A 26928-nucleotide genomic window follows, 5' to 3' on the forward strand; every position below is an offset into this window, starting at 1 on the left:
AAAAATAAAACAACATATTATTCAGAAATATTTATTTACACGAAGTCATAGTATTAACAATCGAACGTGTGATCCCAAAACATCAACTACAGATTACATACTCTAATCTTTACAGTAAGTGCCGAGATCATATTTATTGCAAAGTATATGTACTATTTATGTATATTAATATAATAAAATGATCTTAAAATCATGATTTATTATAATTTTGATATAAATTGTAGGTATTTTGTGCTTTATCATTAAATATCTAAGTTTATTATTATAAAATATTTATTAATTTCTTTTGTAAAACTAAGGACGTAGTATACATTGAATTACATTAGAGAATTCAGGTTTTGTATACTTTTTACTGATTAAATACTAATAAAAATCTATAAGCGGATCATATATACATTACATAATAAATACAAAAATTGTATAAAATAAATTGTTTTACAGCGAACATATTGTTAAACAAAATAAAAATATTTTATTTATTGACAAATTTCGTAAGATTTATCCAAATATAAAAATATCGTTAACAACATTAAAATAAATAGTAGGTATATTAAGAATACTATTTAATAAAAAATATACATACAAAATATACTTTTTATAATCACAAACGCAAACATATCACAAAAATAAGTAACATATTCAATTTTCATGAAAAATTATTTAACAATTAACAAAAAAATGCTGCCGTATTAATTAAATTAGTTACTATATAGTTGAATTCTAGAAATATAAAAATTAGCTAGAAATAGCAGCTATTTACAATTTTATATTATGTCCGTACACCGCTAATTTTACGATACAATATGTTCTATCCTTATATTTATTGCTTCTTTATGTTGAAAATATAAATTATTTAATTATTATATTATATATTAATTATTTATGTAATTATTATATTATATATTAATTATTTATGTAATTATTATATTATATATTAATTATTTATGTAATTATTATATATATTATGAATAGGATTAAGTTGTCTATTTATCTACATTCTACTGTATTTGAGGAAAATTAGGACAGAGAGAGAGCGAAACGAGTTATTTAGACTTACAAAGTTAAGAAATTAATCAGTCGCTTTTGAATTCACTTTCCATTCACTCTCAGTCTATTATGCACTTTATTACATGCGCTGTAAAGTATGTATTATCTTCAACCGTTTATTTCAAAAGATCGTATCTCAGTTTATATTTAATTCAAGTAGGAATTGGACTTTGGCAGTCTTCACTATGAAAATGTACTATAATATCGTTCATTCGTTCAGTCTCGTTCATTCAGCCGTGTTTGAGCGTCATGTTGATGAAAACAGATCGCACTTCCATGGGACATAGTACGAGTAATGCGTCGGGGAGCGGGTTCTTAATGTGCAGGAATGTGAGTGAGCTGTCGTATACGTGGTCCGGTTGGACGTCTATCATATCGGTCAGTTGTACCTGCAAATGAACGAATGATTGAATTATTTATGTTCGACGTAATGTTTACTCCATTATGGGTAGCGTTGGCCCAACAAGATCGTCGATGTTCACCGCCATTACAGCGATTATGAAAAAACATTGACAATGACGGCCGATCATAGACATTTAACCTCTATTCGCCCAACGCTGCTCATTGTTAAAAAAATTCGAATTAATGACCTGTTGGTTGAATCAATTTAATGACTTGCAAAACTTTTTATCACGATCTTGACTTTAGCTAAATTACTTGTATGTCAAATGCGACTTTTCAAATCGGTAAAGTACACACTAATAAAATTGGTTTTCCAAAAAACGATTTTTTTATTACTACTGCTGCAAACATTTTTTTGTAATTTTGGCAATAATATAACATAATATAATAATTGTCTCACCTGTCCATCGCTAACTGTGTAAAACTTAGAGATAGCTCTGTTGTTGTAGCATTTCTCGAGTTGTACTCGCTGCAGTGTCAGTCCCATACCGTGGTAGGTTGAACCGTCTTTATTCTAAAAAAAAATAACATGTGCGTTTATAATTTATTTTAATAAGTACAGAAAACATTTTCACATAATATGGGAAAAATATTTACTACTTATACTTTCATATACAACATGCAATAATTCTGTAATCAAGTAGCGTGTTTCAAAAGTATAATATATTGTCGGTATGTTTGTGTGTTAGTTTATGTCATTAAGCATATAGTATGTGTCACCCATTTTTTTCAATATGTGTAAGTCCATATTATTTCACCGCATTCAACACACTTACCTCACTGTCTACCTATATAATATATACTATAGTAGCATACCGCCCGCGGTTTCGCCCGCGTTTTCAAAGAAAAATCCGCATAGTTCCCGTTCCCGTGGTATTTCGGTGACAAAAACTATCCTATGTCTCATCCAAGTTACCCTCTAAATGAATGCTAAATTTCCTTGTAATCGGTTCAGTAGTATTTTCGTGAAAGAGTAACAAACGTACACACACATACACATACATCCTTCCTCACAAACTTTCGCATTTATAAAGGACACAAATCTCACCGTAACAGCAACATGCGATCTGAACGACGCGAGCACTATATCCGCGGCCGATCGCAACGCACGTGTGTACATCGGTCGGGGCGAGTTCTCGTCCGCAGCGTGTAGCAGCACTCGTAGGGGTTGGAGCTGCGTGTGCTGGGACACGTGCGCGCCGAGGGATAAGTGCCCGTATAGCTTGTCGCCGCGGGAACGCTGGTAACAAATAACATATTTAATAACTCAGGCCCCGGAATCACAGACACAATTGAAAATTTATACCGATCGGGTCGCTCGGGGCTCAATGGGTTAAAGCGAAAGTAATCAATGCGGTACTGCGAGGGATCTTTAACGAGAGACTTATCGCGGCGGAAGCGTTCGTAGAAGATAGAAGTTATGCTTGAAACCTTTAAAATAATAAGCACTACGTGCCTGGCGAGAAGTGCCCATACAGTTTGTCACCGCGGAAGCGCTAGATGATAGTTGCAATAAATTAAGCGCTGAAAATGATAAACACGTGCGCCGAGTGACGTGACTTTCAAGGGACGTTTCTCTTTTGAGTACATAATAACATTATTTTACCAGTACTTTCGTTTAAAAATTGGCATTTTTTGGAAAGCATGCATTCTGCGTAATACTAATACTAGTAATAGTACATTAGACGACCAATGTAAAATTAGCAACAATGAATAAGTAGCATTTTTTCCATACATTATTCACTTCACATCATTTATTTATATAACGCATTACATATATTACAAAAATGTAGAAAACCAATTTCTATACAAACGCATACGTACAGAGCAGGGCGAAGTGGCGTGTTCTACGAGGAGCCTGAAGCAGTGCCGCGTGCGCACGTTGTCCAGCACGCCCTGGTTCACGCCGCGGTTGTCGTCGCGGGATAAACGACGGTCTTGCATTATCTACACACGATAATGATTTGTTTAAATAATTGATAAATAACTGCGATGGTATCTTGTTTAACTCACATTTATTTATTAGAGATAGATTTAAATATACACATACATGTTTAAATCTATATGAACAATAACATTATATTTTAACAAATTCATATGTCTAGTAGGATACGACGTGTCGTGACACGGTGTTAATTTGAAGACTCCTTACTCTATTATTTATAGTTTTGATTCATATTTAGCAGTAATTTTTATACAATGGTTTTCAAGGGCAATGACAATTTTCTGTTACTATTGTTATTTCTGAAACCCTTTAACCCCGATAAATATCTTGTAACTCATACCGTACTAAGTAAGTCAAAATTACAATCAAATAGTATATTTCTGTCACTACCAAAAATCCTATTTTTATTTATTTATTTATTTATCAATTTAATATACCACACCAAGTAATATTTACAATTATACAAAGGTACATCAAAAGGTAGGTACATAAGGCGGCCTTATCGCTTACTAGCGATCTCTTCCAGACTGCCCAAGGTAAGAGATAAAGAAGAAACGTACATGTTACGCGGGTGGCTGATATAATAAATAAAATAATAATATAGATTATAGAAGATAGAATACATAAAATATATAAATTAATAATAGGAAAGGATAAAATACATAATATTAAGTAGAAGGATATGCTAAATTGGAGAGGTGCTTATATAAAAGAGTTTTAAAATATTTTATAGAGGAAGTTCGTCTAACGTCCACAGGCAGAGAATTCCAGTCTGATAGCGGTTACAACAAATGAGTTACCAAGGAAGGAAGTATGGTGAGAAGGAAAGCTAAGGAGAAGGTTATCGGCGGAACGAAGAGTGTAGGAACCTGAATCTAAGAATTTAAATTGATTTTTAAGATAAGAAGGAGAATTGGGATTAAAGAGGATGGAATATAACTTTATAATTTTAATATTACAAACCTCAATTTGACCGGGTTGCAGTGCAGCGACCCCTAGCGGCGTAGAAGTGAGTATAGTGAGGCGGGTCGACTCGTCCTCGATGTACGCAGCCGCTGGCAGCGGGTAGAAGTTCGCTTGGAGCGGTAGTTTGTCGAAATAGCGACGTTTTATCATCTGAAAAAGATTATCATCTATAATACGTAATTCTGTATTTACCTAATACTCGTAGTATATAGTAGATTTTTAATTTTTTTAGTAGATTTATGTTTAAACTGGTACTAGGTTTTCGCCCGTGTATTCCCTGTGGGATCTTTGGTGTTAAAACTATCCTATATGTTAATCTAAGTTACTCTCTGAGTACAACATTTCATGAAAATCGGTTAAGCAGTTTTTGCGTGAAGGAGTAACAAGCACACAAACAAACGTAATAGGATAAAATTGATCGAGGGAAATTAAAATTCTTTGTTAGTAATTTCTATTATGTTAATTCTGTGTTTCAAATATCTTGTTATAATAACGTTTAAATTTACTCAGTTGTGTCGTAAAATAAGTGTTAGATCTGATTTCATGCTAAAAATCATCAAATCCACACTTCTTTTATTTCTAGCATTATAAAAACTATTATTAAGCCTTGTTCAATAACAAAATTTCATTAAAAGTAATAATTATACGAGACATGTAGACACACATACCTGCATGCCATTAACATCAGTATAGAAAACGTCGCCATTCTTAATACCGGTAGAGAACCTCATGGCCAGCTCCATATCATCCACCTTCGGGTCTATCAGGAACGTGTTCGTTATTTCTATTTCGCTTTGCGGTAACGACGGGTTGTTGTATACTGATACCTGAAGATAGAGGAGAAATTAAATATTTGACGACGCGGTTGGCGCAGTGGTAAAGTAACTGCCTACTGAGCCGACGGTCCCGGGTTCGATCCCCGGTCAGGGCAAATATTTGTGTGATGAACTCAATTATTTGTTCTTGGGTCTGGGTGTTATTATCTATATATGTATTTATTAAATATTATATTTATCGTCGCCTAGTACCCACAACACAAGCCTCAATTGAGCTTACTGTGGGACTAGGTCGATTTATTATTTATATTCTATAATATTTATTATTTATTTATTATTTATTATTTTAAGTATGTAATTTCAAATAAAAATTACTATACAATACGGTTTAAACTTAACTCGATAAAAAATATTACGATATTGATCTACTTGGTACAAAATATTAGGCTGAGTAAATTGTAACTTATCATTAACAACGTAAAACTATCTAATCTCCCCGCCATATAACATACCAGTCAGAAATATTATGACCGATTATTTTTTTTTAATTTAGTATGCATTATATGTTGCACATGATTCACTAAACCCCGCTCCCCTATAAAACAATCGATATTTTATTACACCCTAACTTTCTTGGGTTATTTAAATTTCGAAGGTTTCGTACTTCCGGTACAAATACATAAAGGCTGATACACGTTTTTATGTAATCAAAACAAGAAGCTTATATCTAATACACTGGAGATTTCGGTATGAACATTTGACGTGTAACAAGAAAATTGTTGTGTTTTATCACTTTCACACCTAACTTGGTATTGCCACTGTTAATACGAAGTTTTCCCAAGGCTACTATGTATGCCGTAATATTCTGTGCAAAAGGTTAGTTTTTGTACATGAGTTTGTTGATAAATTGCCAACAACGTCATTCAGAAGCATTGTTGGATGAGACAATTATTATTTATGCTAAATAAAATAAGTATCTGGACCAATTATTAAAAAGCGATACTCCCTGATTATGGGTAGTTACCATAATAAAATTGTAGCAACTCTCACTTTGACAATATAGCATAAGTGTCAAAAAAATTGCGTCGCTTCGAATATTTAAGTTAATATTGTTGCGTATTTAATAAATATTTTCCGAATATAAATAATGTATTGCATTGTGAAAAATTGCAGAAGTGTTTGGACACCAAATTCTGGCATAGAATTTCACAGGCAAGTGTATATTTACGTTATTTACAATATTCCTCAATACTCCTGCATTTACCTGTTTAGAATCATTTCAATGGCAAAAATTGTAAAATTTTGCATCATTTTGGAAAGCAGTCATGTTAATTAATTTGTTATTTTCCTAATACTTTATCATTTTTCAACAAGTTTTCAATAAACAAAATTAACAAGTAAGGTAACCATGATGACGAGTTTTTATGGATAGTGAAGAGAATATATTGTAATAACAATATTATGATGAAATTTAGAACACCATTTTCAAGATTTTTACTAGTAATGAAACAACACTCGACATCGGTATTGCACTCACATGTAGTTATAAGATTTTTCGTTTTTACATTGAAATTTATACTTTTTTAACTTACCTCATATTTTTTGTTTTAGGTATTTCAGCTTTCCAAAAAGTAAAATAAAAAGAAATATATGTGCCCATCAAGGGTAAAATTACTGAGGATTACGACCCAGAAAAAAATACCTTTTGAAAAATAAACTTTGTAAAGTTGCTGAAATTTGTGCAAGGCGTTTATTATAAACAGTTTTTCTTTGATGATTTTGGCTTGAAATTGACCCGTCGAAGCAACGCGTTTAAAAAGAAGATCTGAGTAGCTTACAATTTGATAAACAGCATCTGATGCAAAACACAACTTTCCTCTATTTACAAAGGATGTTAATGCTATATATCGGTTCATATCCAGGCTTTGTAGCCAAGAGTTATTTAAAACTATCATTCTATACCAATTAAAATTGTATGTACCTATAAAGTATGGCCAGTAATATTATAATAGGTATAATTAATACTGTTAAAAATATATGTCGTTATTATTTATAGACCATGATTTTTAGTTTTTTCTATTTCGAAAAATCCTGAATATACAAACCAGTGTGGTCACCCACAGAAAGAGACAAAAAACAACACTGACGTCATTCAAGGTTATATTTTCTTGTGACAAGTCAATGGTCATAGTGCAATCTCCAGTGTATTAGATATAAGCTTCTTGAATCAAAATCATCAGTAATCGACTCACAGCTAATATAATCTCAGCGGTTTTAGGTCCAACTAACGCCGTGTACAGGCTAGCCTTGAAGGGTCCTTCAGTTATAACCAATTCAGGGTATGCGTCCAAATTGAACTGTTGCGCCGGTCCATCCGGGATGAATAGGTATGCGCCACTGTTGTTGTCTTGTAGCTTTTGGGTACCATACCTGTGGAAGGATAAATAATTTTTTTAAACAGTTTAGAAAACAAAAAACAAGGTTCTATGTTCGTTTGTATGTGTTTTTGTGTATGTGCATTGTGCAAGGATATTTTCGGTAATTGTGAACCGATTTACAAGTTTCTCATTTAGTAATTGGTGTTAAAATTCGAAGTTAACGATAAAAGGCCTTTGTGTCGATGGAGGAAGTTAAATAGAAGCAATTCATTTTTTGGCTAAGCTTAAAGGACGAAGTATATTTTGTTGTAGAAATATGAGCTATATTTTAAACATTCTGACTTTAGCAATCATCAACAATCTCATTTATTATTAAACTAGCTTTCCGCCTGCGACTTCGCCCGCGCTTTCAGAGAAAAACCCGCATAGTTCCCGTTCTTGTGGGATTTCCTGGATAAAACCTAGCCTATGTTGCTCAGTGAAGGTGAAATAATTTTTGAAATTAGATTCGGTCCAGTAGATTATGCGTGAAAACCATACATACATACACACATAATTACAAACCTTTCCTCTTTATAATATTAGTATAGATAAACATAATATTTCACATTTTAAAACTACCCTCTACTTCACTAAAGTACCCTCAACTCACTGTACATAATCCATATGCACCGGCGTGGTCTTCCCATCGCTGGATATGATGGCCTTCACCAGCCCGTGCTTGGTGGCCAACACGCGCGTACTGTTGCCGGCCTGCAGGGTGACGTCATCAGCTAGTCTTGCTGCTGGCTGCTCTATGGGGAACATTTTTGGTAACTCTATGGACCAGTAGTCCGCGTTGTACACGCGGATCCGCGCGAACGATGTGTATCTGTGGGTAAATAATCTTACATTATGTGGGTAGATGGGGAAAATTAAGGTTTACTGAACAATTATTTAATACAAAAAAAAAGCTATACAAAATAACGTCGTGTTTTTAAATAATATGTTATTTTAATCAAGAAAACATAAGATGCAACAAAGACTTAGGCACAAGTACAAGCATTTCGCTAGACGCTAGCTAGCATACTAAAAACGTGGGCTTAACCCGCCATTGGTGACGTGAATTTGACTTACACCGTTGGTGACCCCAATACACAACACCTTTTATTATTTATAGTAATAGTAACTTAGTACACAATACAATACAAAAACGAACTTAATTCTGTCGTCAAGTATGTGTCTGTAAAGAAATAAATGTCATAGTGAGATCAACCTTATTATCATCTATTAAGGTACATATTTACAAAACTTAACGAAAACAATACATTTTACAAACGAAGCTATCTCAATATACCAAAATAATTTCAATCTTATTCGAACGAATTAAAGTCGAATTTACAAAGCAACTAAACTCTGGCCGGAGTTTGGGTAGACGTTTTATATCACCGATTACGTAACTATCTGTTACAATTTACATAATCGGCGACTACTGCACAGCACTCACTTGTTAATGCTCATGCTGTCTCTCAGCGACACGCTGTACGTGGTCAGCGCGAGCGCGTCCACGCTGACCGGGAACGACAGCTGGAACTTGTTCGCAGCGAAGCCCAGACGACGCTCGCCCGATACCACGGGGGTTATTTGCGCCATTATTGGACTACCATCTGGGTCGAATACCTGGTGGAAATTGGAGAATAAAAAAATATGGCAGTTTAATATATTGTAAATACAATCCTTCCGCAGATTCTAGAAAATAATTATAAATATGACAGCAAATAAACTTTATAACATTTTAGAGAACACTGAGCAAATTAATAAAGAGACTGATTTACAGAAAAAGTAACTAATATTGCAGGAAAATTAGTATATAAGAGAAATTACCTCAACATGCGGTGACGAAACGATAACAGTCAATATCTCCTGCCTCTTGAAGGCCAGCGCGTTATACAGCACTATCCGTCTAGACGGAGACACTTCATCCAGGGCTATAGTAATTCTTGTTGGTATTTCATCATGCCGCTGCCATATATCATCGATATCGAAGTAAATATCCTCTTGGGTTTGGTCTTGAATGGCCGGTTGTTTGAGCAGGTAGTAGGCCGCTTGCTGGATCACTGACTGACAGTCTTTGATGGCTTGGTGTAACCTACATAGTAAATTCAATTAGTTTATATTTAGGTGTGTTATGTGCATATTTCTTTATGATCATACTGATGTACCGTTCCGAATATATGCCCAAAATGAAACAGCTTACCACAATAACTGTTGGGATACGAAATGAATCGAGTGAAGGATAATTTAAAAAAACATACATTCAATTTTAATGAGATATATATTAAACATATAATCAGAATGACTTGGGTACTTTATATCACAAAATTTACAATAACAGAATAACTATTTGAAGTACAAATATAAATTTTACAAATACACACATAACTACCCACTTACAAACCAAGTATACAAACTTCTTATAATAATCCACGACGACCTCATCCCTGGACGTACTAAAACTGGTCAACGAAAAGTAGCGAGGTATTAGCCAGTAAAAACCCGACATAAAAGACGGCTCCTTCTCCGGCTAGATATCTATGCAAAAATTGCCAAAAATAAAAAAAAATACCCACTTCTTGGCATAATCCACGACAACTTCGTCCTTAGAGGTGCCGGTAACCCCGTCGTGGTGCTGGAACAGCGCGAGCGAGCGCCGCGCACGCTCCACGCGGTCGCGCAGTTGGAGAGACAGGATGTACGTCACTGAGCGGGAAGATACCGCTTGGGAAGTTATCGCTTCCGCTGCCCTGGGGGGTTTAAATCATAGTTAATTATATTTATTAATCTATACTAATATTATAAAGCTGCAGGGTTTGTTTGTTTGAACGCGCTAATCTCGGGAACTACTGGACCGATTTGAAAAATTCTTTCGGTGTTAGATAGCCCATTTATCGAGGAAGGTTATAGGCTATATATATCATCACACTACGACCAACAGGAGTGGAGACACGGGGGTGAAACCGCGCGGAGCAGCTAGTTATTAATAATTTATGAATTATATTATTTAGCTAATACCCGCGTGTTCGCCCGCGTAGATAGAATGAAATTAACAGTAATAGCGTCTATCGATATTTGTAAAGTTTGAATCTAAAATGAAAGTCTCCTATAACACAGGTTTTGACCTAGTATAGGAGACATTGTACAAAATGTCACAATAAATGAATCACATATAGTTATCATATTATGTAAGGTAATACCATGTTTAATTTCAAATAAATGATTTTGATTTAATTTTAGATTTTGTTTGATTCGAATAATGATAACCCTACTGGTAACATCATAAAATCGCTCCATTATGACGTGAAAGACAGACAAAAATTTGTAACAAATCTTCATTTCAGTTCAGTTTCATGATATTTTGTCATAACATAAGGTGAGAACTAATAAATATTTACCTTACATATCCCAGTAGCGCTCTATCCATATTCTTATAGAACGGTCTGGAAGTGTAATACCCGCTCCAGTAATGTTGGTTCCTATCCGCGTACGTAAAGAAGTCCCCAGTGAGCACCGGGAAATCGGACATTTTCATCTCTTCGTGTAATGCTTTGAAATAGTCGTTAAGGGTGCCGAATTGAATCTAGAATAATTTTAATATTGGGACAATTGTTAGAATTAGGATTAAAATAAAAATGCGTCATTTAATTTGCGTGTATTTGTACTTATATATAAAAAATAATAAAAACGAAGTTAAACTTCTTTAGGCGCGTTGAGAGTTAAATTTAAAGGTCGCGTCGTGGCAATAGCGTCATATCATGGAGTAAGGTGACGATTTTGGTATTTTTAAATATTGCCAAAGAAGTTTCACTTTTGACACGTGTGCTCGGTACACACGCAATTTTACTTTTTTCTTCAATAATGATTAGTCTTGAAATTAAAGTCTTTTAAGATCAAATATTAAGTGCATGAATTTTTTAATATTTTAACATGCTATTGTTATTCTCGTATTGTATTTATTTTTATTTATTAATCTTTAATAAAACTATACATATTGTTAGACGTAACTTTTGATTTAATATTTTTGTTGATGAGTAGTTGTCAACATAGTTGTCACTGTTTCCTGTCCGAACATGCTTAGCTGTCGTATGTGGCGCATTCGTACGAATCGTGCCTAGGGGCTCGGACGTTGTTTATATTGATATATTAAGAAGAGCTGGAACGTCAACACATTTACACATTGCACATGTTAGGCCGGGAGATACTGACACAAAATTTCGGGTCATTTGTAACAGGATGGCGGTCTAGAAGGGTCTTAGTACGCAATGACAAAAAGAAAAATGATAGTCAGAACGCTGGTACCGGCGGACTACATCTTTTTTATGGGCTATCGGTAAATTCTAAAATTTTTGTGTTACAAATCGTTTGACTTTCGCTATTTATACGACGAGTTCGACTAACACCCACGCGACTAGTCCGCCGGTACCAGCGTTCTGACCATCATTTTTCTTTTAGTCATTGCGTAATAAGACCTCTGTAGAACCGCCATTCTGTTACAAATGACCCGAAATTTTGTGTCAGTATCTCCCGGCCTATGTATGTGTCATATTTTGCAATTGTTTATAAATACAGGGTGATGTAATTGGTGTAGTATGAATATCTAAAAATCTATGAAGAATTTTGTGATACAGTAAATGGAAGAATTATAGACTATTTTACAGTATTTAATAAAATCATTTAATTTTTTGTTCATTTTCATTAGAAATGTCAATTTTTCTCACCAAGGTGGAAATTTGGATGATAAGGATCTTGTTAGAAAAATATAAATTTTGACTAAAATCGGCATTTTTTTTTCAAAAATCAAATTACTAATTATTTAATTAATAATCAGAGTTATCACATTATTAAAAAAAATAAGCCAAACTATACACAATTTTTACTTGATGTGAAGTAGAAGATTACGATTAGGTACGATTAAATAGATTCTTCTTCTTCTCTATAGATACTGCTCTCTGAATTGGTGGTAAATGTTAAAACTGTAACTGCTAAGACGATTCAAAAGTGCTTCTAGAAGAAGTCTAATTGTAGAAATGTTTGAGTTTGAGTTTAAAACCAATAGTGTGAAAATTATACAATAAACATGTAACACATATTTGTTAGCGCGTATTGGTAGGTATTACGTACTTAACTACTACAAATATAATATTTCTTAGATATCTTTACTCGACTAAAGTCAGGACAAGACTGCTCCGCAACTGCAGAAGACGTCCGTTATTTAAATCATTATCAAAACAACCATCCGTGTGTTGGGAGTGAGCGCACGTGTTACCTATTTGTATTGTTTTTATGACCTGAAATTTAATTATTATTTCAGGTCTTTATGTATGCTGATTGGATTTGTTAAGCAATAGAAATCTGATCATTAATACTTTTATCCAATTGATTATTATTAGAATAAATAATTAACTTCATCAATTGATTTACTTTTAAAGTATAATTTTACAGGTAAATTATGAGAGCTTTCATAATTATATTTGCATAATATATTTATCTACAACGCACCCATTTTACAATTCAAGTCTAAAATGAAACTAGAGTCGCATTTATTTTTGAACATACTGTAAGTGAAATTGCATAAGTGTGGGTACTGTGAACATGCCAGCTTTCCTTAATTGACCGATACGACGTTCGACCCAACTACCTTCACTTTGCTAATAGTCGTTGACTAGCTGCGATTAGTTAATCAATTAGGTAGCTGTTGGAATCGCAGTGCATTCTAATTACATATCAAACTAACATTTAACCCAGTCTCGCGTGTAATTTCTATTAATATATATAATTGTATTTAAATTATTGTATCAGTAATACCTCAGCATTCCACGCGTCATTATTATTAATATAATCAATGAGCATTTCATAGTTCTGGTACTGGTGGTCCCATTCATTGGAGCGGTCGTACCGGAAGTCGTCGCCGAGCGGAAACAGTACCACGTTGCTGCGGTATAATTGCGCCTTTTTACGCCATTGATCCAATATTAGTGATGCCCTGAAGAAAAAATAATGTATTAGAATAAATAATTTTAACACAAATTTGTGTAGTAATTATAAATAATATTCGTGGGAAAACGAAACGCCTATTACTATAATTTTTTTCTCGTAAAAACGACGTGTGGCACTCGGAGACTGCCGCGGTAAAGCTTATTGCATTTGCAAAGCATTGCATGCTATGCCTTCAAGCCACACCTCCGCCCCTCGGAGTGGGGAGCGTGAGGTTTTTTCGTTACGGAATTTCTCGATTCGGTCCCCACGCTCAAGGCCCGCGATAGAAGCTATGCAATAGCTTAATAAAAATTTAAACATTCATCTAATGTGTCCACAGTCATATTTTACAGTTATTAGTTGCGGTGAATTCAAAATCCTACTAATTGTAAATGCGAACGTTTGTATATTTGCTTGTCGCTCTTAAACACAAAAAATGCTGAACCGATTGTCATGAAATTTGGCACACACATGGAGTTTTTAAAAGGTTCTACAACGATAATGGTAAATTATTTAATTTATATATAACTTTATTTATTAGGTAGATTTTAAATAGAAAATAAATCTCACCTCTCTCCCACATTTTTCTGAATAATTTTCCTGGGCGCCACACCCCAAGGACAGGTTACTCCATTGCCAGGGAGCCTTTTGAAGTCAAATTGACAACATATCTAGAAAATTTTGTAATAACAAAATTAATAAAAAGTTGTTAATTTTAACATAAAAATGCTATAATTAACTTTCATAGAAAATTGAAAAATAATTTCTGGTAAATAATTAATACATCCAAAGTTAGATATGTAATAACTAATAATATAATGACGACGCGGTTGGCGCAGTGGTAAAGTAACTGCCAACTGAGCCGACGGTCCCGGGTTAGATCCCCGGTCAGGGCAAATATTTGTGTGATGAACTCAATTATTTGTTCTTGGGTCTGGGTGTTATTATCTATATATGTATTTATTAAATATTACATTTATCGTCGCCTAGTACCCACAACACAAGCCTCAATTGAGCTTACTGTGGGACTAGGTCGATTTGTGTAATAATGTCCTATAATATTTATTATTATTATTATTTATAATACCTATATTATAACAATAAAAACTCTTTATCAATTTCCAGTTTTTTTTTTTCGAAATGTAAATTAAAGTAGTATAAAATATGATAAGGTATAAATTATTACAATACTTTATTAGTACAATTATTTATTCCTAATTGTCTTTTAATACTGATGCACACAATAATCTGTTTTAACATAATAAAATTGTATGGAAAAATAAGTTTTGTGTGTTTTCATTAAATTTACCTTTGGATCAGGGCCACAAGAGTGAGGTATATCATATGAGTAAAATGGCATCATGTGGGTAAACATATCGGTTTTGCCACTGCCATCTGAAAAAATATCCATTATTTTAAAACTTATTGAAGTGAAACTTCTTTGAGAATGAAATTTCAAGGTTACGTCATGGAAATGCCGTCACGTCATGGAGTGAGGCGACGATTTTGGTATCTTTGAATCTTGCCAAAGAAGTTTCACTTCTGACACGTGTGCTTGGCACACACGCTCTTTTTATGTTAAAAAGATAATAAAACACTTCCTCAATGATAAGTATGATTCAAAAAGCATAATATTGTTATTCCATACACATAAATACATCAGTGGCGTGCCTAGGGTGTAAGGACTGGGCAAGCCCAAATTTTTCGAAGTGTTTGCTGGGTACCCTTTTCTTGAATTAGGTATACACTGTGTTACTAAGTAGGTAGGTACCTATGTTCGTTATAAAACTTATAAAAAATGTGAACATACCGAATCAAATCTTCTAAATCTTCACGCGCGCCCGCAAACAGTTGAGTCAAACGTTTACCATTACAATCATAATAAAATCTATATCTATAAATTATATAAAACTGCATGACATTATATTATAAAATTGTACAGCATTTATATTCTAATTCAAAACGCCGATCTTTCTGAAGGAAATATTTTATAACATCAGAATAGAAGTAGGTACCTACTTAGGTGATTGTTTTAATTCAATTAACAGCTCTTTCTCAATGACAGTCATTGTTAATTCAGAAAGGCGTTCTTGGCCTTGTGTATTTCTTAAAATACGTACCTAGGTACCTACCTATGAATTCGATTTAACGCTGAGAAAGCACGCTCCGTGGAAGAACAACTAGCAAGAATCGTAAATACCAAAATATGTGCAAGTTTCATCAGAAGGCTTCTTCTAACCAATTCTCATTCATGAAATCGATTAATTCGTAAACATTACAATTAAAATTTGGTTTATGTTACTTACTGCACAAATCGGGAGTTGGTTTTGATGAAGAAATTAATCGTTGTTTTACAGTAAAGTTTAATGATTTTACCTTTCCCCGCTGAGCATAAAGCAAACCATCACAATTTACAATACAATCTGTGTCGCGACACTTATTTTATCACAAAATTCGAAAAACTTAACCTAAATTACACCGGTATAATCACGCGCTAAACCATACAATAACAATAATATTCACGACGTTCGTTCGCGCGACGCGCAATCGTAACTATCTTCACACTGTTAAAGCCCGGCTTTGTTGGCCATATAAATTGCTATAGAATTCTATAGATAGGTATGTAGCTACTTCAACGAAATTTCATACGTTAGAAGAGATAAGCGCAAAGCCCGGTAAAAGCCCACGAGTGCAAGCGAGAGAACTATATGTCACTCAAGAAGGACACCGCACTGTTTATACAAAGTACGACTTTATGTAGATAGCAAGAAGGATGAAATTAAAAAGTTTGACTCGAATTCGACATTGTTTGTTGGTGAGTTTTCATTGAATTTCGGAGCAAATTTTGAATTGCTCGTTGCGCGCGAATATTCAAAAGTGAATTTGGATATTTTCCTGTCTCGTAGCGAATTCCTTAGGCAAGCCGGGCTTTTCGGCTTGTATGAACGTACCGCCACTGAAATACATTATCTTTTGCAGAATATAGATTGAAGAATAATTAGAAACGGTGAAATGATAAATATGCAGCTATACATATATATTATACAGCTTATGAAATAGTATATAATATAACATACCCCAGAGTTGCCTCCATTTGAATTCCAATTGCCTGTCCATAGCTAATTCCTTCTTCACCCTATAGTGTACTCTCTGTATCAAAGAGTTTTCAAACCCAGTAAGCTTCAGTAAATAAGGTTGAGTGCTAGAATATCCGAAGGGATCTATAGCCCAACTGTTTCTCGGTGTATAACCTAGGTTCTCCGTCAGCCATTGGTGGCCTGTAGTCAGCTGTTGTATAATAGACATCCAGTGTGAATTCGCCTCGTCGTTCATTACCCATCCACCTGTGACTATCTCGATTTTTCCCGCTTTAAGTAAGCTGAAAATTATTTTATAGATGATATAAAAAAAGAAATTAGAAAAATGTTGATAATTGACTAACTTGAGGAATTTGTTAAGTATGATATAATATGTTTCTTGCCAATGCTTTCCGAATTGATAGTAAATGGTAAGACTGTTACAATTCAAAAGTGCTTCTAGAAGAAGTCTAAATGAATAAATAAATGTTTGTTTGAGTTTAAATCTATGTCAATGCAAATGAACATAATAAATACATTATACACATAGTTCATGATTCATGTAAAGTTAAAGTACAGTATTCAATAATTAATAATGCGCATGCAAATCTTCGCTAATTGTCGTATAATTCCAAAATGTATTTCATTTGACTAAACAAATTTTACTTAATTATGCATGAAGAAAATGTATTTAACCACTCTATATACATATCGTCTTCGGACGCTCCGGGAATATGACAGTTACCAAACTGTGACGAAGATTTCAATGCTCATTATCACTTTTGGAGTACTGTATAGTGTATAAGTCAGAATAATATGAAAATTTAAGTATAGATAAATATTCACATTAACTTGAAACAGTTGAATAAAAGATACTTACTTTTGAAAAGCAACTTTCTCTTTCTCAGTTGCATCCATAGTCCACCACAAGGATAGAAAGCTGATTTCAGCCCAAATAAACTTCCTGCCGATGCCTTCTGATAATTTTTCAACCATATTTGTAAATATTGCTTTTGTTTGCGTCTTGTAGTAATTCTCAAATGTTTTTATCCATCCTGTATAATAAAAAATAAACAGGAAATTGATATGAAAACTTATTATTGTTTAAATTATTTTGAGAATCACCAGAGGATATAGAAAGGCATACAAGCATAACATAGTATTAACAAATGTATAAACTATTTTAATATAGTACATAATTAATAATTATTATATAAGAATTTTCTTTTGATTTAATTAGTTATCTTGAATACTTTGAACTTCTCATTTAAATTGGCTTACTTGTCAGTGATCTCTGAATGTTATGTAAATCCTTCTTGTATGTACTGAGATATCTTAGTAAATAATATTGTCATTTTATACTTCATTTGGGTGTTTCACTAGATAGTATAAAACAAAGTCACGTTCTCTGTCCCTATGTCCCTTTGTATGCTTAAATCTTTAAAACTACGCAACGGATTTTGATGCGGTTTTTAATAGATAGAGTGATTCAAGAGCAAGGTTTTAGTATATAATTTATTAGGTTTTAGACCCGGCGAAGCTGCGGGCGGAAAGCTAGTAGTAAATAATATTGTTATTGTATACTTCATTTGGGTGTTTAATAAATAAAATATAAATCAGGTTAATGAGTTATTGATTGAAATCAACATTATTAAGTATATGTATCTAATTTAATAACACCTTTCTTTTGCTTTTATTTAGAATCAAATATATGCTTTGATGTTTTATTAGAAAAAAATTACCTGGATCATTGTGTGAATGTGGAACAATGAATACTTTCAGTTTATTCTTGCTGCTCCACTGGCTCTCTTTGTATTCAATGTCCCAACCTTGCTTCCACACTCCACCGTCTTTATCATCAAATGTTATTCTTTCATACATGGACAGCATCTAAAACATATCAACTTTATTAGTATTATATCATATTGAGATTGTAATACTTGATACTAATCTTGTATGTTTACAAAATATAACTATATTATTTACTTACTATACTTATAATATTATAAAGCTGAAGAGTTTGTTTGTTTGTTTGAATGCGCTAATCCCAGGAACAACTGGTCTGATTTGAAAAATTATTTCGGTGTTAGATAGCCCATTTATCAAGGAAGGCTAGAGGCTAATTATTATATAATCATACTCAGACCAACAGAAGCAGAGCCATGCAGGTAAAACCACGGAGAGCAGATAGTTATTAATTAAGAAATTAACATTCATTTTATGTTAATTTCTTAATTAATAACTGTCTGCTCTCCGTGGTTTTACCTGCATGGCTACCTAGTACCCACATAATTTCATCTGTAAATTTTTATATACAAATTATAATTAAAGTCTTACCTGTACATCTGTTTTTGAGCTCTGTTGATAAATTGGACAGTAAGACATATCAACTTTATTCTTTAGATGCATTCTTGGAGGTTCATCGCCCACAACCTTAAACTCTCTTATTTTAGCCAGTTTCTTTTGAGTCTTGGGTTTCTTCATCGGAGGATTCTCTGCTGAGCGATCCACTATCTGATCCATGGCGGTTTTAATCTCACCAACCACAGCGTGATGCTCATTAAGTTCATTCTCTATGTGACGCAGTTTTGATTCAAATGATGACCATTTGCTCTAAAAGAATATTTGTTTAAATTATTATAGATTGATTTACACACATTCAATATACTCAGTTATGTAGCATAATAATAATACACACATAATAGCTATTTATCTCTCTGATTTATCAGACCACATATATGTTTAAGTAGAAATAAATAGTACTCACATCATCTAATTCCATCATGACAGGCTTAATACTTGGCAATTTAAATGTTAAGTCGGTAACAACATAAAGAATAAATAAGAAAGCTATAATACATGTTGCCCAAAAAACCGCCGAAAGTCTTCTTAACCTCATCTTTTTGCCCTTTTTGTATTTAACTCAGATGAACGAAACGTAGATAGGAAGTTTTAGTTTAAATATATGTTTCCACTTTATAAATCATGTTTGTTTATGCCAATACACTGGCTCAAGAATGGTGAGGAAATAAACAGATTTGATAGTGGTTTTATTATTTTATGGATGATTGCACTTGACACCGTTATTAATTAATTTTTATTTCTTTCTTTCCTTTCAATACGGCAAATACGGCTTTTTGCTCAGGCTTTTTGTGCTTACAAATCTACCTATTTGTCAATAATCAATTGACGTTTCACGTTTCTCAGTTCTCTTCACTGTCATCACAACTGTCATCATGTTTAAAATAAATTGAATAGCTATTCACGAAAATTCAACATAATGTGAATGGTAATTTTTATTTACTACTTATTTAAAATTACTAACGATATTACGAGCTCATTAAACTGACTTATTACCTTACAAACTTAACCTTCATTACTTCAAAGTTCAAACATACAAGTGGAATTTCGTTATTATATGCCTCAGAAGTCAGAGTATGTATTAAACTACCCGAAGGGAACTCTCTCTAAAAGAGTAGGTCTCATTGGTCTCTTGGTCTCATTGTGGTCTCATACATAGTATGATAGATGAAAAAGTAAACATACTCAAAGGCACACAAAGGAAACCTAGTATAATTTTGAAAAGAAAGAAAACTACATTAAAATATGTCCCAAAAATTTGTTTGCCACACCCCCGAATCAAACCGACTAAAATCTATAAAATAAATCATTTTCTTGCTTACTTTATAAATTATCTTCCTAGTTTTATATGCTATAGAAGATAGATCGTCTAATTAGTTTACATGAAACTATACCTGTAATCCTTTATAATTATTTTATTCCTGTGATTTTGCTTGCTGCTTTTCCTCTTATGGGGCTGACAAGACCAAATTGAAGTTATTTGAGCAGTTTTTTTAAGAAAAGATATTTATTCTAGACCATCAAAAAAAAATATATGTTAATATTCATCATATTTCGAAGACCGTGGACGGACTCGATACATATAATTGGACGAAATCGGCTCGATAGAAAATAATTGCAAAGATTGGTCTTAAAATCATCATTAAATGATTCTGTGTTTATTTTTTTGACGTACGAAACACGAAGTCAACATATTCATTCCTGATACTCTAAACCTTAGCTCTAAACGAGTCATATTTCGCATATGACCCACACTTTTCCTTAAATCACATATTTTCTTCTACGACCTGGCCCCGCCCAGTAACAGTGATATTGCGCTCTCGTTTGCGCACACTGTCCAATTGTATGGGAGTAAACGAGAGCACAATCACTGTTAAATTGGCTCTTGTCAGCCCCTATACTTATGTTTCGAATAACAATCTTGATAACAATATAGAAAAAGAAAAGTATAAATAACTTCATGCTACATTAGTCACATCATGCTATATTAATCTATCAGTGAAATTTCCCTAAGGTCTTCTAGAGATAGTTCTAGATTAGCCTTAACAGACAAATAGATAAATTTAAAATACGATATTGGTAAAATTGCTATTTTGGTGAATTCAGGATTAAGGATTTTATACCCAATGAAGTCCTTGGTATAACTATCCGAACAGATTTGTTATCGATTTTCAAAATATTTGTTACAAACGTCAAACTCAAATTTAAACGTCAAACAGTTTGTGTGAAAGATGGCGTCAAAGGAATCTCTCGATGTAAGTTTAATTTTTTATCTTATTACACTCGTGTCGCCCTGTATGTTTATGTGTTAAGCAACACCATAATGCACTTTTATAATAAAACTTAAAAAATACAGACGTATCTCAAAATTCTGGCACACAATTGACCACACCCATATAGGCGGTTGCAAACTTTAGCAAATATTACTGGTTTTCTATATATTTATGAATTAAACAGTACTTTAAATTTATTAAACAGGTGTATAAATCTTCTCTGTGTTCATTTAAATTATGAAAAATGTTTCTTTGTTGGTATTAAAAGTCTTATTTGTCATTGTATAGGACGTGTAATATAACGCCGCGGCCGTTCTAGATATATTCTTTATTAGTAAGACGATACTCATTTAATTTTATTATTATATAATAAATTAATGTTATATAATTGTGCTCTGACCAGTAACAGTGATCGTGAAAATCAGCTATATAGTATAATAACTTAACATAAGCCTATTGTCTTCAATTAATATCTATAAATTGGTTCCTTTCTTCAACTTTGAATCTATATACCTAAAACAAATGGAATTTGAGTATCTACTAAACAAACCTTAATCAACCGGAATGGTAATTTATATAGTAATTTTTTAATACTCGGACATTACAGTCAATCAAATATTGAAATGCTAGCCCAGAAGTAAGCGCTTTACTGTTATATTTCATCATCATCATCATCAGCCCATATACGTTCCCACTGCTGGGACACGGGCCTCCTATGAGGGTACAGGCCATAATCCACCGCGCTGGCCAAGTGCGTGTTGGCGGATGACACATGTCATCGAACTTTTTAATTCTTCGACATGTCGGTTTCCTCACGATGTTTTCCTTCACCGTTCGAGCAGTGGTGATGTTACAACATGCGCAGATAAATTGAAAAATCAATTTATTTCCTACGCGCTCGCCTGGTCTCAAACCACGGACTTATCGATTCGAAGTCTAAGGTCTCACCACTGAGCCACCACTGCTCTCCACCACCACACCACCACACCACTGTTATATTTATTTATCACTTATTACTAATACACACATTATAACCAAGAAACACTATATATTATTATGGAAAATTGGGATAAATTTGTAAGTTAAGAGCGCTTATTCAATTTAACGCAAGTCAAAATCTCCGCGATCTATTACGATAGATCGCGGCTTGCGCTATCCTTTTACTATGAACAGCATAGGTCCACAGGAGAGCGCCGAGCAACATGTCCTCTCTCTGGAAAGGCTCGCTGCCGACTGATTTGAATCGGGTCGCGCGCAGTGTTTTATAGTACTTTTAAAAAAATTGTAGAAAAATAATAGAGGTACCTTAGTTGATTTTTTAAATTTTATCTTATAAGTAAGACATTCTTTTATTGCAATATGTATAAATTATATTCAATTAAGTCAAATATCTTGGTGAAAATAATCATTTTGTTGACTATAATTTCTAAAAAAATTCACATTGTTGTGGTATTTAATTTCGTAAGTTAGGAGTCCAAAATAAAAAAATCTTTTAACTAACTATTTTAATAAGGATTTTTGCAGTTAGTTAAAAAAATTGTGTGTTAGATCTGTCAGCAATTTCAGATATTTTTAGCTTCGAAATTGACACTAAAAGTGAAATCAAGTAATCATCGGCTCAGTTATCTTGATGGTATTCACAAATACTGTATTAATTGAAAAAAACTCTTAACTAACTACATAGACAATAAAATTTCCTAACATTATTAGTAATTCATATGTTTGTAAGATAAGTGGTTGATGGACAATCTGGTTTGAAAAATCACATATTTGAGCCAAACAGCGCACGGACCGCGTACACGGCCTTAATATAAGTTTGTAGTTTATAGACGTCTGCTACAAACAGAATTTTGTTGTAGCACTGGAGTGGAAGGTTTTTGCAAACCTTTTGTTTTTTGTAATGTATATATATAGTACTGAAAACTTGAAATTAAGAAATTTAATAATTGACCTATTTTGTGAATACATTTTGCAATAAGGCTGGCTTAAAAGTGGGACTCGCCACTCAAACTGATTAAATTTATTTATACAATGCAAATTCTCAGAGAAGCATGTTTGGATTATCAAAATACATCATTCAATAATATTCTCCAGCAGTTTCTTTAGAGAAATGCCAGCAAGAAACTGCAGTTTGTATGAGAATTTTTTAGCAGGAATATTATATGTATGATAGAAAAATATGCAGAGTTGGTTTAGATATTATTCCACAGACCATGCAGACAAACTTTAAGGCAACAGCTATTTTAATATGTAAGATGTAACGATGAAGTAATTTAATTAAATTTTTATTTAATGGCATTTTTTGCTTTTTACAAGAACATAAAGTAAATACAGGCTTGCTCTTCCTCTGTAAAATTATATGAAAATAGAAACTTTGCCAGCAAATGAAATGCTTATTAAGTATTCAGATCATGAATAAATGGAAACCATTATAAAATAATAATTACTCATGCTATCCAAAGTCAGGTAGATGTATAAGGTTTGTTTAAACAACAGAATAAATCTAAAACCTAATTTATACATATGTTTTAATAACAATAACTTTAAACAACCAGGAGCATGTAATTAAAAAAATACATCTTGTCATCTATTATTGTATTACAATTAAATGTTTTACATTTATAATTTTGCTATGATATAATATGCTGTGATTTATAGCAATGTAATAAAAGTAATTTTTCATAATTTAAGCGCAAGCGTTAACGCAAAATGCACTCAAGCCGAATGCGAATAAGACTCAATTTCACTCGACGTGACCTCATTCGTAGTTAAAAACATGTTTTCTTGAATTAATGGGAATTTTGAGGTGATATATAAAAATGCAAAACGTATGCAGCCTTGCGTTGTGTTTAACGCGGTTCGATAACGTCGACCGAGCCAATTGAGCGCATCCGCATTTGTATTAGAGGACACAGCACACTCCAAGACGCGCTCATCTCCATCCAAGGTTACCGCGGGACACCGTAGGAAAAATACTCCGCGGTCCTGTGAGTAGGTTGTATTTTATTACGGATACACCAATCACAATGATCATAATTTTTGCCTTTTATTGCTCTTGTCTGATCCAACCCGATAGTAATGGTGGATTTAAATTGATAATGCTATGAACACTTTTAAAATGTCTATCTCAGACTGCATCTTAGTACCATTCAACTTATGTGATACAATAATTGCATTCATAAATATTTATCTATGCATTTTGTTTAACATATTTCAAGTGATTATACGTACTCGATTCCTGTGTTACATGAGTACCTATCTCTTGTTACATTATTACGTGGAAACTTTATCGTATAACAGAGTGAATAGTTCAATGCGATATCATCATTACTATATGATGAATAGTATGACCTTACTAGCCCATCCCAACATTGTATGATTCGCGTAACAGTTTACGCGATGAATGGGTCAGTCTGAATAACGAGCACATCTCATTTTTGAGTTTAACAAGTCGCTTTTCAAAGAAGTCTTGCTTTACAAAAGATTATATCGTTCGTATTACTGCCTTGAATAGTCTTTTATCCATTTTGATATCAATTCTTCTTGGTTTCTTTTAAAATTCACAAGAGTCGTTCATATTTGTACTTTACTAGCGAGGAATATCGCATGCAACAATTCAGTCTATAAAACAATCGTCTGACTGATAGTCTAGTAGCTCCTAAGGTCTTGCGTTGACGCAAGTGGTCAAACTTCCCGTAGGATGTCGGGAATGAGAGCGTGTCCTTTTAAGATTATCGTGGGTGGCAGTTAGCGACCACAAAGTAGACCCTAACGCGAACAATAAAATTTTTGTGACACCATTAAGGCATACAATATATAATCTTGACGGTTATGATGTAGATTCGTTTAGCGAGACATCTCATGAATCACCTTAGTTGGTTTTGTAACTTAAGATAATGAGGATATTATTCAGGATCGTTGTAGAGGCAACCGCAGTGCGCACAACTTTAGCTAAGCTTGGAAGTAGAGTCGCTTAATAGCATTTGCTGCCATCTCGTTAACTATCCAAAAACAAGATTGTACTCATGATTATAAATTATAACTTTGAAAATGTTTGGGAAGGTAATTGTTCTGCTATTTATACTACATTCGTTGTTTATGGTTTATCTTTATCCATGAGGTATTATAATGCGAAGAGTATTTGAGTTAAAAATACACTATTTTTGACCTATTTTAGTAGCTGTAGATCCTATAATCTGCTCCATTTGTATACATCGCGCATACTGTAATGTATCGAAAAAAAATCTGGTTTCACAGGACAAACAAATATAACAACTAAAAGTGCTAAGGAGTTACTTAATAGGTCTCTGCGTTTCCTGTTCAGACTTGGAGAGCGATCGATAACTAGGGCATCGAGTGGGCGTAGACCATCGATAAATATATATTTTTACCATTCTTAATAAGTTTATGTTACAATAATTACATTATTTCTTATTACGTTCTTTTAATGTGTTTAAAAGTTAAAACAATGTTAAAGTACCTATAGGAATGATTGTGTGAATACTGAATAGGTTTTCAAATATTCATTTCGCACGCGATTACATTCTGCAGTATAGCAATCTTTGTATAGTAATCAGTGAAATAGAAAAACTTTTGTTGTATTCTAAACAAATTGGAAAACCAACAAAACAAGTCATATAAACTTCCAAAGAAAGAGTAACAAGATAAGATTGTTGGGCGCCGTTTAAAATTTGTTGAAAATTTTTATCACTCGAACATTTTTCAAGTTTCCCATTCGAAATCATTATGCTTGGCTCAAGTTGGTACAATCAGTTGGAATATTCACAAAAGCGTTGGCGTAACAAGGTCGATCAACAGATAAGGGTTGTAGGTACTTGCCAGACGCAGGCTTCTACGTGTGTTACGTAACATTGGGGTACATTGCGCTTACATAAGCGCGTGCCAGCTTCCAGACTACTTCAGCAGACGGTTTAATAGCACGTCCTCGATAGGGCTGCGGTACTATCAATTTGGCATGACAATAATCTATAAAAAGCATGCCTGGTATTGGCGAATTTGGAAGTATATTGGCTATAAAACCTGTTTGATATGGACCGTTTAGAATCCATTTGCTTATTTTTTTTATTACATTACAACCTTACTACATATTAAATATTACTGTGTGGAAATGGCGTTGGGAACTACTATTACTACGGCTGATGATGTTATGTTCTTACTGTTCTGTGTGATGAACCACATGATGAACATAACAACTGATGTATACGTAAAATGACTATCAAATATGACTATCTTAGACGATTTATCTCCTATACGTTTAAATTTTTGTTCTCTGATTAGACAATATAATGAAACCCACTTCCCACATGGATTTAGAAGGGATTATTGCCTTGTTTATGAATTAGGATCTCGGTTTATAAGAAACTTAGGGCAGGAGCATAGAGTCAGGACTCGGGTGTATGAGTTTTAGAATTAAATAGTGGTTCAAAGGACTTTCATATGATGGAAATGTCTGATGCGGATGTTGGAAACTCACGGACTTTGATAGAAGTCGAATTTATTTTATGGTATCTTACTATTGGCATTCGATAGTTAATAGAATACCTTATATTACGGAAGCTTGTTGGCCGGTTGTTGTAGTAAATTAGTAATTAGTTCCATGGCATTGTAGAGTAAAATAGGAAAGGTTTCATTTACAACAAGTACGAAAAATATGACTAACAAACATAATCC

General features: G+C 33.3%; 2 protein-coding genes across 6 annotated transcripts in view; one reads left to right on the plus strand and one right to left on the minus strand.

The window, feature by feature from the left end:
- Positions 1–578: 578 nt before the first annotated feature.
- On the minus strand, positions 579–19753 carry LOC123699655 (alpha-mannosidase 2). Its single transcript, XM_045646659.1, has 20 exons — positions 19371–19753; positions 18941–19216; positions 18346–18493; positions 17484–17658; positions 16604–16905; positions 14836–14921; positions 14097–14197; positions 13356–13533; positions 10946–11130; positions 10124–10297; positions 9378–9642; positions 9001–9173; positions 8167–8385; positions 7389–7566; positions 5029–5187; positions 4358–4510; positions 3274–3396; positions 2498–2689; positions 1850–1963; positions 579–1436 (listed from the first exon to the last, which is right to left on the minus strand). The coding sequence occupies exons 1-20, from the start codon at positions 19500–19502 to the stop codon at positions 1278–1280; spliced, it is 3492 nt and encodes a 1163-aa protein (XP_045502615.1). The 5' UTR covers positions 19503–19753; the 3' UTR covers positions 579–1277.
- A 1413-nt stretch (positions 19754–21166) lies between these two features.
- The window catches only part of LOC123699981 (sodium/potassium-transporting ATPase subunit alpha), a 34761-nt gene continuing 28999 nt past the window's right edge, over positions 21167–26928 (plus strand). For 3 of the 5 annotated variants that reach the window (XM_045647044.1, XM_045647042.1, XM_045647043.1), the window contains exon 1: positions 21167–21219. In XM_045647044.1, the coding sequence (XP_045503000.1) occupies positions 21196–21219 (24 nt within the window). In that variant the 5' untranslated portion in view covers positions 21167–21195. The remainder of the gene's footprint in view (positions 21220–26928) is intronic. The other 2 variants (XM_045647050.1, XM_045647046.1) reach the window with 2 other exon arrangements.

The sequence above is a fragment of the Colias croceus genome, chromosome 18 (genome assembly GCF_905220415.1).
Source record: "Colias croceus chromosome 18, ilColCroc2.1".
Taxonomy (NCBI): Eukaryota; Metazoa; Arthropoda; class Insecta; order Lepidoptera; family Pieridae; genus Colias; species Colias croceus.

Coding starts and splice junctions, on each gene's coding strand:
- LOC123699655 (XM_045646659.1), bottom strand. CDS start 19,502: ATGAGGTTAAGAAGACTTTCGGCGGTTTTTTGGGCAACATGTATTATA. Junction 17,659..18,345: donor ACATTCACACAATGATCCAG/GTAATTTTTTTC, acceptor TTTATTATACAG/GATGGATAAAAACATTTGAG. Junction 11,131..13,355: donor ATGACGCGTGGAATGCTGAG/GTATTACTGATA, acceptor AAATTATTCTAG/ATTCAATTCGGCACCCTTAA.